At 28.3% G+C, this 12747-nt stretch overlaps 1 protein-coding gene across 1 annotated transcript; it reads left to right on the plus strand.

The window, feature by feature from the left end:
- The first annotated feature begins 474 nt into the window (after nucleotides 1–474).
- Nucleotides 475–9563, plus strand: LOC117170686 (vacuolar protein-sorting-associated protein 36). The gene is made up of 8 exons (XM_033357655.1): nucleotides 475–587; nucleotides 709–951; nucleotides 1031–1226; nucleotides 1717–1871; nucleotides 7277–7477; nucleotides 7534–7698; nucleotides 8850–9065; nucleotides 9157–9563. Exons 2-8 carry the CDS (start codon nucleotides 856–858, stop codon nucleotides 9328–9330), a joined length of 1203 nt encoding a protein of 400 aa, XP_033213546.1. The 5' UTR covers nucleotides 475–587; nucleotides 709–855; the 3' UTR covers nucleotides 9331–9563.
- The last annotated feature ends 3184 nt before the right edge of the window (nucleotides 9564–12747 follow it).

The raw sequence follows: 12747 nt of genomic DNA on the forward strand, positions 1-12747 counted from the left end.
AAAATGAAAATTGCATTCCGTTCCGTCATAACTACAAATCAACATACCACAAATTCTATTTTATAGAACTTTATTAAATTATATAAAAACAAAAAGCTGTTTAATGAAATAATAAAACCTTTACATTCAAAAGTGATCGATTTTATTATTTCATTAAATATATTTAAAAAAATAAAAAATCATATCCAAATACTCTTATAAATAAAAATCATTGTTTTCCAAGTTATCAAAAAAATATTTTCGGCCTATGCAAGTGGATGTTATGGTGCTTACTTACCATTCCGGGTGTCGGCAAATTTAGTTTTTGTTTAATAATAGTGAGAGAGATAAACGACAAAAAATGGACAAAAAGTGCTCTTCATCTTTTTCACTCTTATGGGACAAAAACCAAATTTGCTCACAGCTGGAAAGGTATGTAAGCACGTTATGTGTTATTGCTTTATTGCTTGTCCACGGCGTACAGCCATCTTGCCGGTTGACATTGCAAGTGTTGCAATTTGCGGCTGCGTGTACAAAACGTTTATTTCATTTTATTAATTAATTGCATTGCTTTCAGTTTTGTAATGCTGGAAGGAGTCGGTAACAAAGTAAGAGATTAATCTTAATTATTTATTTATTTACATCAAAAATCATATTCGACTTCATAAAAACCATACGCGTGATTCTATCATCTTTTTTCCCTTTTTTGTATATACGCGCCTTTTTCAGGTTATGATGGGCCGCGAGAGCAGCGAAGCATGAAAGCAGTGAGAAAGTGGCAAATATTGTATGTTATGTATCATAATCGCTGACGATACATCTCTCAACAGTTTCAAGTTAATAGCAACCAATAGTTTTTAAAATTTCTTGCACAAAATGAATAGATTTGAATATGGAACGTTATCGTTTTGGCCGAATGAAGTTCATTTAAGAACTGACAGAAGAGTGAGTCTTTATGACGGCGAAACAAAGGTAAACAGTTTTTTTTTTTATATAAGAATTAACAAAATTCAGACATAGATATGTATCTAATCTTGTCTTTTTCGAACAGACACAGTTTGTGACAAGTGATTTGGTCCTAACAAACTATAGGATATTTTGGGGAAGACCTGACGAAGTAGATAATCAAGGTTCCCCTTTGGTACTAGCTTTACGATATATTGTATTCTTTGAAGAGGAAAGTCCTAGTGCTTTCTCTTTCAGTCGAAGCAAAAAAATTGTGCTGCATCTTTCAGAACCCGCACCAGGTAAATTACTCAAACTTAAATATATATAAATTATATATTATATACAAAAAATTATACTTCAAATCGCATATTTTCAAAGAAATGGTCTCTTCTCGAAAATTTTTTACAGCTTTAAAATTAATTAAAGTAATTGAAAATATTTGCAAGTTTCTATAGAGATTCCTGTTGCCTAAGAATAAATGCTTAAATTACATTTTATACAAATTTTGATAACATCAGGTATCGGAACTTTAAATAATGCTCCTCAAAATCTTTGAACTCCCAAACCATTTAATGCCTTACAAACTCTGTAAACCTGACATTTCCCACTACAGAATCTATATTCAATTTATTAAAATGTCCACATATAAAATATTCTGTTTAAACAATACTACTAATCTAATTCAATTGATAAAAATATCTTTACCGAAATACTGATTGTGTTGTCAAACAAGAGAAAGGTGTGTACTATTTATATTATTTGTAATAATTTGTTTGTATTCAATTTTAGATAAGGGAAAAGGACCCGTTGACGACAGTACAAAGAACTATGTTAAATTATCGTTTAAAGAAGGACTTGATCATAATTTCGTAGTTCAGTTGACTGACGTTATTACAAAAAGAGCTTGGGAATCGATTCCTGCTTGTTTACCGTCCACAGAATGGGTATGGCACATTTTGACTTTTCTACATCATCACATTTCTAAATAGTTACACAATATTTTAAGTAGCTCAAATGTAAAATTGTAAGGTATTAAAAGTCTGTCGATGTTCATACATTAGAAAGCGGGCGGCTACTGGACCGGGAAATAGGGAAATTTACAAATTTTTAGAAGAACAATTTTTCCAAGTTTGATTTCAACAGTTTCTTAAATAAATCTTTGAATTGTCATTTTTTCAATTATGCTATTATTCAGTTTACAATAGGTTATTTTATCACATGTAAATGTAAATAAGTATATTTTTTAATGGATTTCCAGATTTTAATATTAAAAATTAAACGGCTTCTATTTGAGAGTCTTACTCACTAAAAAAAATTAAACGTCTGATTGAAACTTTATAAACTATTTTTAACTTTGAAAAAACTTCATAATAATATATTCGTAATTAAGGGCTTTTATTAAATTTAAAATTTTATTCCAGTCTAAAATATTCAATTTTCGGCCAATTTATTTTCATATTTTTTAATCAAAAAGAAAATTATTAAATATTTAGCCATGTTTGATTATTCATTTAAGACGAGTAAATTTAAACTAAATATTTAAAAGTGAACCATTTGAAACTGAATTGTTTTACATAGAATTGTTGTATTTGAACAACTTTTATTTTGCAAGTGAAATTGTTGAATTTCGATGCATAAATAGCAAGTGAATACTAATTTTTTCGAGAACACATTTGAGTAATTTTAAACGATATCTAGAGGTTTTAAAAATGTTTCAAATTATCATGCAGATCATAAAAATTTTTCTTAAAATCTTCGAGATTCTTTTCTGACAAATCTTTAAATCTTTTAAAAGCTTTTTAAATGTTCTCTTAAAATAATTTTTCAAAATGAAAATTCGTTTTCAATTTTCTTAGGAATCTTAAGACAATGTTTTTATTCTTTTGAAGCCTTCCACAATTGTTGAGAAGCTTCTACATTTTTTTTTGTAATTTGCAAAATTCTACGTTTTGCTTTAAATTAAGGTAACCTTTTAAGTTTTAAATTAATTTTGAATCTTTTCAAAACTTCTAAATATCTCCTAAAGTTGCTGAAATTTCTTCTACAAATAATAAGTGTTCAATTGTTACATTAAAATTTTAAGGAATTTTTTTTTACTTGCACAATTTTCTAAAAATGGCCGGAAAATTAAATTAATTTTAAAATTTGTTCAGAAGTTCTGAAAAAATTTTTAATAACTTATAGATTTCCCAAGATATTTGAAGCTTTTCAAGGATTTTCACACTATTAAAAATGAAAATAATTTAACTTCTAATTTGAGATTTGTTCAGTTAAAAAAATCAATTTTTAATGTTTCTAGCTTAAAATTTATTAAAATAATATAATTTTGGAAATTTTAAAGTTCATTAACTGATTTTTGAATTTGAAGAATTGAAAATGATAATTTGGATTTATATTTTTGGAACTAAACCTGAACTTTGAACTCTATTATAAAAGTTAAAAATTCTGAATTTGGCAGCTTCATATTTTAATTTCATTTATTTAATTGAAAATTGTTCTATTGAAAAGTATTAGTATTTTATACGTGTAAAAGTATTGAGCATTTAAATACAACATTTTTGAATAAAAAAACTTTTAAACTTTAAATTTAAAAGTTTAAAAATGGAGGAATTTATTTCTTCGACTAAAACGGCCACCCTTTATTTAGTTTTTAGTAGTAACTTTCGTAATAAGTTTTAAAATGTAAACATTTTTTAATTTTAACAGGTTTTTGGTCAATAAATTTTTATTCTACTTTTTATTTCCAACTGGAAACTTTAATAGTTCAAAAGATTTTTTTATCACATTTAAATTGTTTCATATAAATAAATTGAACCATTTCAAATGTTTTATGTCGAATATTTTAAATTTTTGGTTACCGCTTTAAAATTGTTTTCCTTTTAGTGTTTTAATTAAGTCAATATTGAGGATATAAAATTAAATATTTTACTCTAAGAACTTCTAATTCCAAATGATCTAATTTTGAAAATTTATAGTTTGAAAGCATCAAAATAAAACGTGTTCCTATTTCAAATGCTTTGAAAGCAAAACAATTACAAAGTTTATAAAAGAAATAATTTTCAATCGGATAATATTTATTTAAAACGTTTAAGAGTTTAGTTTAATTATTTTGAATACCCCCCCCCCCCCCCCCCCCCCCCCCCCCCATCCCACTGTCTCTATCTCTCTCAAGTAAGCAAGGATAATATTTTTTTTTTACAAACTGCAGAAGCACCTATAATCAGTTGAATTGTTATTGTATGTATAATTTTCAATGCATTGAGTTCGAAAAAATCTAGTGTGAACTTTACATTTACAGTATTGAATGATTGAGTTAAAACGTGGTCAAAAAATGTGTAGTGGAAAGGACTCGAATACAGATTATTAAAGAATTATTAATTATTCTAGCTTCAGTAGAACTTCCGGATATCCACCTGTTTTTTTAACTCATGTATACAGAAACGCTTATAAAAATGAAACTGACACTATTTTCTGCTTCCGCAACGAGAATTCAGTTGCCACTATTACTAATGGATTATTCCACAATAGATCGCCTGGATATGGTTGTGACGTAACTTTGAAAAAAGTTGATAATGACATATAATCTCAGATATTAGCAGAGTAGAATCTCACTATTTGTAAGTAGTTAACGTTTATTTTCATTTAAAAAATTATTTTTAGATGTTGATTTTTAGGCAAATACGTAAAATAACTTAATCATAATTAAAATTATATTGTCATTTTTATAGCATTAAACTTTCGTTGGATTAGAATAGATTGTGATGTAAGTAGAAATTTTATTACAAACAGTAAATACAAAATACTGCTTCGAAATGTCAACTTCTTATATTTTCAGATTGATATTTCTACATCATTATTTTGTAAAAATAATTACATTCAACATTATTCTAAAGAAATGTCCCTGATATTAATAATTTCAAATCAAATTTAACAGTATACGCCTGTTGGGTAACAATGACAGCGCCACCAATATGGAACTATTGGGAAGAAATTTGAATTTGAATTTGAATTCAATTTTAACAAGAAATCTGATAGTAAATAATTTTAGACCTCAGTATAAAATTTCTTATTGAAATGAATTTATATTTAATATTCTTTGTTATTAGCATTGCTCTAATAACTTTAAAATACCTAATAATTCGCGTGTCAGATGGCGCTGCTATCAAGTTAAAAGAGATACCCTACAGGCGTATTACAGACCTTAATATATCAAAGAGGCTCGTGAAAATCATGAGTTTGGTTAAATCCTTCATTATCTCCGTAAGCTAGAGAAACCACGAACTTGCAGGATGTTTTCGGGTGGTCTAACTCTACTCATCTCATAACGTTTTTCGATGGGAAGATAGCTTATCAAATTCGATTGCTTTAGATTTAAAATTAAAGTTTTCTTAAAATTAAGGCAATTTTTTGTTCTTTCTGAATGAGACGAACATATTTCTTTGTAATGTAAAACTTTAAGTTAACTAACAGCCAAGAAAGAATAAAACATAAACCTAATTTCAAAGTAAACTTCAATATTACATAATTTACTTTGAAACCCAAAGCAACGAATTTAATGAGCTAGCGTCAGTACTGAAATTTCCAGTTTAATCAAAATCTATGCTTACTTAATGAAAATTTTATACTCTAAATGACAATATATTTTTTTTTTCATCGAATTATTTTACGTATTCGCCTCAAATAACAGTATTTTGTGATGCTGGTATAATCCCTTTTCACAGTTGACATGGATATTGAAAAATATTATTATTCTTTTTTTTTTTTAATTAAGTACAACCAGGTTTAGTTCATCCAGATAATCTATTCTGAAATGGTCCTGATAAACTGCACGGTTTAGTTTCTCAGAAATCCACCTACCCATATTTGTGCCCTATTCTGTATTCGAACCATCTCCTGAAATTTTTAATTTTTATGTTGGAACCTTTCAAATTATTGTTCCAATTTGATTGTGAATACTTAAATTATAAATTGTTCAGTGTTGAAAGCTTGGACTATAAAATTTGAATGAATTGGAGTTTTAAAATCGGGAAATGATCGGAATGCTTTTTTGTTAAGATCTGCGTATATTAGTTTAATAAAGTTTAATAAATTATTTTATTTTTTATTTTAAAGTTTGATTTTAAAAGTTCAAATGTGCAGAGAAGTATCATATAATTGTGCAAGAGTAAATTTATTGTAAAATAGATACAAATTTCATTTAAAAAACAAGTACAAATCTCAATTTTTCTACACTATTTTACGGTTATTCCAATTAAAATGTGTTTATTATTATTAGGTCTAAACTTACCTTATAAGATTCAATTCTTATTACTTTTTCTACAATTTCAGACCTTTTTCAATTTTGAATGCTGAAATATATAAAAAATGTTCACCTTACTTTTCTACATTTATGATCTTTTCTATATTTGCGTGGATGAATGATCTCGCAGAATATAAAACGAAAAAAATGAGGAATTATATGGTGTTTAATTGAGGTAGTCCGGCTATTGGATCGATCTGATGAAAAATCATTAAAATTAGTTTTTTTTTTGCAGAGTAATGTGTCCTCTTTCTGTCCAGGTTAAAATTTGAATTATCACTGTTTAAAGTCGTGTCAAAAAACATGCGATCTTATGGAGAGGCCTTTCGCGGGCTCCAAAAATGGTTAATTTTGGTTTTAAAACACGTTGAATATTGTTAGGAAAACTTTTTTCAGACAGAAAATATAATGCAAAAGTTGAGTTACTGCTCATTTATACTTGCTTCCAGGGTATTTGAGCTTAATTTTAGCTAAATGTAGCCTAGAATAAAAAATGTAGCTAGAAACAAACCTCAGAATACGCCTGTAGGTTATCTCTTTTAGTTTCATGGCAGCGCCATCTGATGCGCGAATTATTGGGTATCTCAAATTTTCAAAATCGTTATTTTTGGAGAAAGAAGTTACAATTCTAGATAATTTGATCAGAAATTAATACCTTGAAGTGAGTTCTGACTTACACTACAAAAATGTTGAGAAAAATGGAGATTTCTTAGTTGTCCTTCAAATTAAATTTTTATATATTTTCATATTTTATATATTTTTTAACTCTTGCTCATGTAGATTATAAATTTAAAGACTTATAAATTCTTCTGAGTCGAACAGATTAAATTTTACATTGTAAGATTAGATTTTTTTATGATTTTATAATGTACAAATTAGTTATGTGACAGTGATATGCACTTTTACACATTGAAAATGAAGTTTCAAAATAAAATAGAAAATGTAATAATTTTACGTGAAATATAAGTTTTAAAAAATCTTGATAATTTCGGAATCAATTTACGGCAGATAAAATAGAATGAGCCTTTCGTTAAATAAATTTCTCCACAGCCTCAGAGCAACACGAGCGATCGAAAGCGATTACCGGAAATAAAGACTCGTACGGGTATCATAGGAATCGAGAGAAATCTTAAGGAAAGGCAGAAGGCGACTGACCAGAGTATCTCAATGGCGTTCCAAGATTTGAGGAAGCTGATGGAAATGGCGAAGGACATGGTGTCCATCTCGAAGACTATCTCTGCAAAAATAAGGGTGATTGTCAATGATCGCTTTAAATAATTGGCCCTCGTAATCCGAAAAAATTGCAGGAACGACAAGGGGACATCACGGAGGACGAAACCGTCAGATTTAAGTCATATCTGATGAGCCTTGGAATTGACGATCCTGTAACCAGAGATGCCTACAGGAGTAGTAACGAGTACTTCAGACAACTGGCCAAGCAGCTTGCAGAAATTCTGGAAGAACCGATTAAGGTACGTTCTCACGTAGATAAAGTTTATTCTCTGCAAATTATTCTAATTCTATAAAATGTTCCTATTGTAATTTAAAAAAAAAGATCCTCTTTAAAAAAAAATTATCGTGAAAAATAAAAAATAATTTTTTGGATAAAATTAAAAAAGAGGAAAGAAAAATTAGAAGTTCTTTCTCAGGTTGTTTCCTTTCTGTTCCTAACTGCTCCAAATTTTTTATTATTGTCAACCATTTTTTTTACGATTTTTTTAAAGAGAATCTTGTTTTCAAATTACAATAGAAATTTTTTATGGTGGTTGTTCAAATTTAGTCGTTGAATTCGTGGGTTTATTCTCCGGAATTATATACATTAACTTTATTATTGGACGTTAAATAGGATTTAAAATTAAATTTTACTTTAATTTAAATTTTTTATATATCTTAATAATATTTTTTTTATCTTAAAATTATTTGTCCAAGTTTTATTTAAAAAGTTTTGTAATAATTCAAAAATAATGCATAATTTATCCAAACTTTTCGCCTAACGTGTGACTAAAAATCTTTGATAACAGGTTCTTATTATATACTTCAGAAAAATACGGTATCCTTGTTAATTTGAATATTTAGTTATTCATATATTTTATATATCCGCCAACGGTTGACACCAAATTTCAACTGCAAATCTGTAGCAACCTATTTCCAAAACAAGTTGTAGGAATTTTCGGTGTCTTGAACAGTTTCTAAAATTTTATATTTGAATAATCTCTGAATTTTCATCTTTTAGAATAAATACGTAAACTCCTCAGAACTATGCACGATATCGAAAATTCATGTAATGTGTATCGAGAATATGTTGCTACTGACTTCGCTTTAAAATGTATTGTCGATCGGTTTAATAGATTATAGGTTGTAGAGGTGGACACAGACAAAAAATGGCTTTTTATTATGTTCTTTGTCTATTTTAAGCACATAGTTTTTAAGGCATTATCAACCAACTTTTTAAAATGTTTGGTCAGTCAGCTGTCTAGTTTTATTTAGAACGCTTGAGAACTGCACCGAGAATAAAAAAGGGCCTGAATGCATGTTTTTCCAGATAAGGATTCTTGGTAACTTTTTTTTTTACTTGGCGGCAATTCAGAGCCGTGAATCCGAATAAAGAATGCTGTCTTTGCAGGAAGTGGGAGGTATGATGACGTTAACAGATGTCTACTGTCGAGTTAACAGGGCACGAGGTCTGGAACTTTTGTCCCCTGAGGACTTGCTTAATGCAAGCAGACAGCTGGCACCTTTAAATTTACCACTTGTACTCAGAGTTTTCGACAGTGGTGTTATGGTGCTTCAGATTCGCTCTCTTGATGATGTTGCTGTCGTGGAATCTATTGCTGAATTGGTAATTAATTATTCTCAATTCTGATTGAAAAGATAGTTATATAATTTTCTAGGGATTTATTAAATATTTTTAAAAACTTCGTATTTTACAGTTAAGAGAAAAAGGATCTGTTTCGGCTGAAGAATTAGCCCAGTCTGAAGGAATATCCGTGACTTTGGCTCGCGAAAGACTACTGGTTACAGAGAAAAATGGAAAAGCGTGCAGAGACGATTCGATAGAGGCGCTAAGATTTTATCCTAACCTTTTTTTGGAGCAGGATGTGTGATAATATTTAGAAAGAATACTGGGCAAAAGGCTAAAGTTATAGTCTGTAAGATTGATTAAGCAGATAATTTTGTAAAGTATATATACTGTTAGCCTGTTTTGCTGCTGTTGCAGTAACTTTGTATAGATTTTTACATGTATAATATGCACATTGCACAGTGCTTAGGCTATTTCTTTATCCAAAGTATAGAGAAAATGTATGTATATTAATAAAAATGGATTTATTTTGTAAAAGACGATCTTACTCCATTATGGCGAATATGTAAATACAATTTCCCTCGTGATTCTGTTGAAATTACTTCATCCCTGAAGTAAAACTGCGATTATCCAATAAAAATAAACATCTTTCGTGGAGCCGTTCTTCACTCCTAATTTTAAAAAATCGAAACTTCTCATTTTTCTCGAAATAGAAGCGAGATCTGAAAAAAGTCGAAGTAATTTGAAATAATTTATTTTCGATTTTCAGAAGTAAAAATTCATTTTTCACTGTTTTATAAAAGAAAAGAAAATTTACAAACTATAAAGATTATTATTAGAAGTTAGTGTTATAAAAATTCATGTCAGCTTTTATTCTACTTAAAATAATTATTTTGAACGGAATAAGAAAAGGAGAAATGTATAATGAAATCGAAAAATAGTTTTAAAAAAACCAAAAGTAAAATTCAAAATTATTAAGAGGGTCTGTTCTTAGCAATTTTTCAAAGGAAAAATTTTGCTCACAACTTTTTTTCATATCTTGCTTCAATTTCGAGAAAACTTTTTTTTCAGATAATAGTTGTGAGACATCTCAGATAGAAAATAAAGAAAAAGATTCTTGGTGTTTGCACCCTTTGGGTTGAGTCGTATTAAATAATAGGGTGGGTCGAAGATAGACAGCATTATTATTAGATGAGATTAGGTGATACCATATATAAAAGTTATCTTTTGGGATATGAAAAAGTCAACAATGTAAAATTTTTGTTTCTAAAAATTAAAATCCAGCACAGCGGTTGCAAAGGTAAAAAAACATTAGTTTGCCTCATTTTTCCGTCTAAATTTTTAACGGAATTTAAAATAGCTATTTACAAAGATCTAGAAAATTAAACCTTTTTAGCTGATTTATGAATTTGTTATAAATCAATCGTATTGCAGAAAAATTAGGAAAATCCATTATAAATACAAACATTTTTGTATTTGAAACTAGAATTCTCAGATAACAAAAATTAACAAGACCCATTAGATAAAATTAACTATTTTTCATTGCATGCAATTTAAACTTTTAGTGAATCAGTCTAATTTTTTAGCGAATTAAATAATACGGCGGTTCAAAGATAGACATTATTTTGATTAGATCTTGATTATACCATATCGAAAAGTTTCCCTATGGAATGTGCAGTACTCAACAACTAAATTTTTTATTTTACATTAAAGTCAGTCGTAACAGTCATAAAAGTAAATAATTTGTCTCATTTTTCCATCTAAATTTCTAACTGAATTGAAAAATTTATGTACAAAAGTTTCAGATCTATAAAAAGTACACATTTTTTCCCCAGTAATAAGCGTTGAATCCAGAAAAATTAAGAATTTGTATTCCTATGAATACGCAATTTTTCCTCCGTCTAAAAATCCCCCAACGGGAACAGAAAAAGTGCAAATCCTACTCCTCTCGAACGACTTAGCAAAACTTAACGAAAGCATTTATTTAACCTATTTTTCATTATTAAATCTTTTTATAACTTATAAATTAAAAAAATATTCAAATTTATATTTTAATAATTTATTGAAACGCCTAAAAAATGCATCAATGAAATCTATTTAAATGTGTGAATTAAAATCATTTTAACTCTAGAGAGGCAGACTTGAATTGATTAAGACTAAATTTTTAAAACTTATATTCCACATGAAGGAATTAAAACAATTTATTACACATACTTTGTGAACTTATTAGAAGGAATTAAATAATCTCCAAATACAAACACTTTTGGGAATAGAAGACATCTCTGTGAGGTTTATCTGTCGGTACAATTACAAGGAATTAAATATATTGAAAACAAGTTCTCTTTTGGGGAATAGGAACCTATGTGGCGGCCGCTACGGAAATAGAAATAAATTTGTTTCTGAGATATCCTATTCTTATAATGACATTTTAGGTAGATAAAGACATCGCGCATTCAAAATAATAGAATAATCTTCACTTTTACGCTGAAATCTGAAAATATTTATTTTTCTTTATTTAACGCTTATTGCAGGGCCTCCTTTGACTTTTTCTTATATAACCAACCGTTTGCGGAAAAATTAAAAAGAAAATCAAGAAATTGATAAAATTTCACGTTTCTTTAATACTGTTTTAGCCATTTTGATTGAACATATTATTCTCATGAATATAGAAGCGTATCCCGGTAATAAGCGTTGAATAGGGAAAAATTAATATTTTCAAATTTCAGCGTAAAAGTCAAGATTATTCTATTATTTTTAATGCGCGATTTTTCCATCTGTCTAAAATGTCCTTATAAGAATAGGATATCTCACGTTTAAATAAATTATTAAAATATAAATCAATGTAAATTTGAATATTTTTCAAATTTGTTAATTACAAAAAGATTTAATAACGAAAAATAGGTTAAACAAATGCTTTTGTTAAGTTTTACTAAGCCGCTTGAGAGACATAGGATTTGAACTTTTTCTGTTCCCGTTGGGGGATTTTTAGACGGAGGAAAAATCGCGCATTTATATGAATACAAATTCTTAATTTCTCTGAATTCAACGCTAGATAAAAATACTTTTCTAGATCTAGATGATAATATTATAGAAGAGTTTCCTTTTGAAGTATGAAACACTTTTTTTGTGCGCAAAAAAAATCAGTTTTTCTCATTTTCTATCCAGATTTCCAATGACATTCAAAAAAGTTGTAGATCTAGAAAAATTATTTGAAGAAAATTGAGAAAGAATTCATATTTAGAAACAAATTGAATTTCCAGATTCACGTCTTTCTTTGATAATAAATATTTAGGTAAAAAACTTTTTAAAATGTAGTAGGATATAAAAATAAAGTTGATTAAAAATGGCTGCTACCTATATTTTCTAACGAAAATGTTGACTTAAACAATATTTTTTTAAACATGTGAACACGCGGGAGCTTTAATGGACATTTATTTTCCTGAAAAAGTAAATTTAATCTTTGAATTTTTCATACACAAAGGCCCCAAAGATCCAATTTTTATAATATCATCTCGATCTCGAAAATTGCTATAAAACCTGTAAAACACTTCAAATTTATAGTCTTTGTTTTGACTAAGTCAAAGATATTCCTCAAGATATTTGGATATAAGTGGGGAGAGCCGCCATCTTACGATGTACTATTTGATTTTGCGCACGAGCATTTTTGCGAAGAAACTGCATGAAAATATAAAAACATGTGGGCGCAGCCATGTTTGTCGCG

This window comes from Belonocnema kinseyi, chromosome 4 (assembly GCF_010883055.1).
Source record: "Belonocnema kinseyi isolate 2016_QV_RU_SX_M_011 chromosome 4, B_treatae_v1, whole genome shotgun sequence".
NCBI lineage: Eukaryota > Metazoa > Arthropoda > Insecta > Hymenoptera > Cynipidae > Belonocnema > Belonocnema kinseyi.

Bases quoted from the DNA above. Each gene is read 5' to 3' on its own strand.
- LOC117170686 (XM_033357655.1), top strand. From the start codon at position 856: ATGAATAGATTTGAATATGGAACGTTATCGTTTTGGCCGAATGAAGTT. The intron at 952-1,030 runs GTAAACAGTTTT...TTTTTCGAACAG, and splicing joins TTTATGACGGCGAAACAAAG to ACACAGTTTGTGACAAGTGA. The intron at 1,872-7,276 runs GTATGGCACATT...ATTTCTCCACAG, and splicing joins GTTTACCGTCCACAGAATGG to CCTCAGAGCAACACGAGCGA.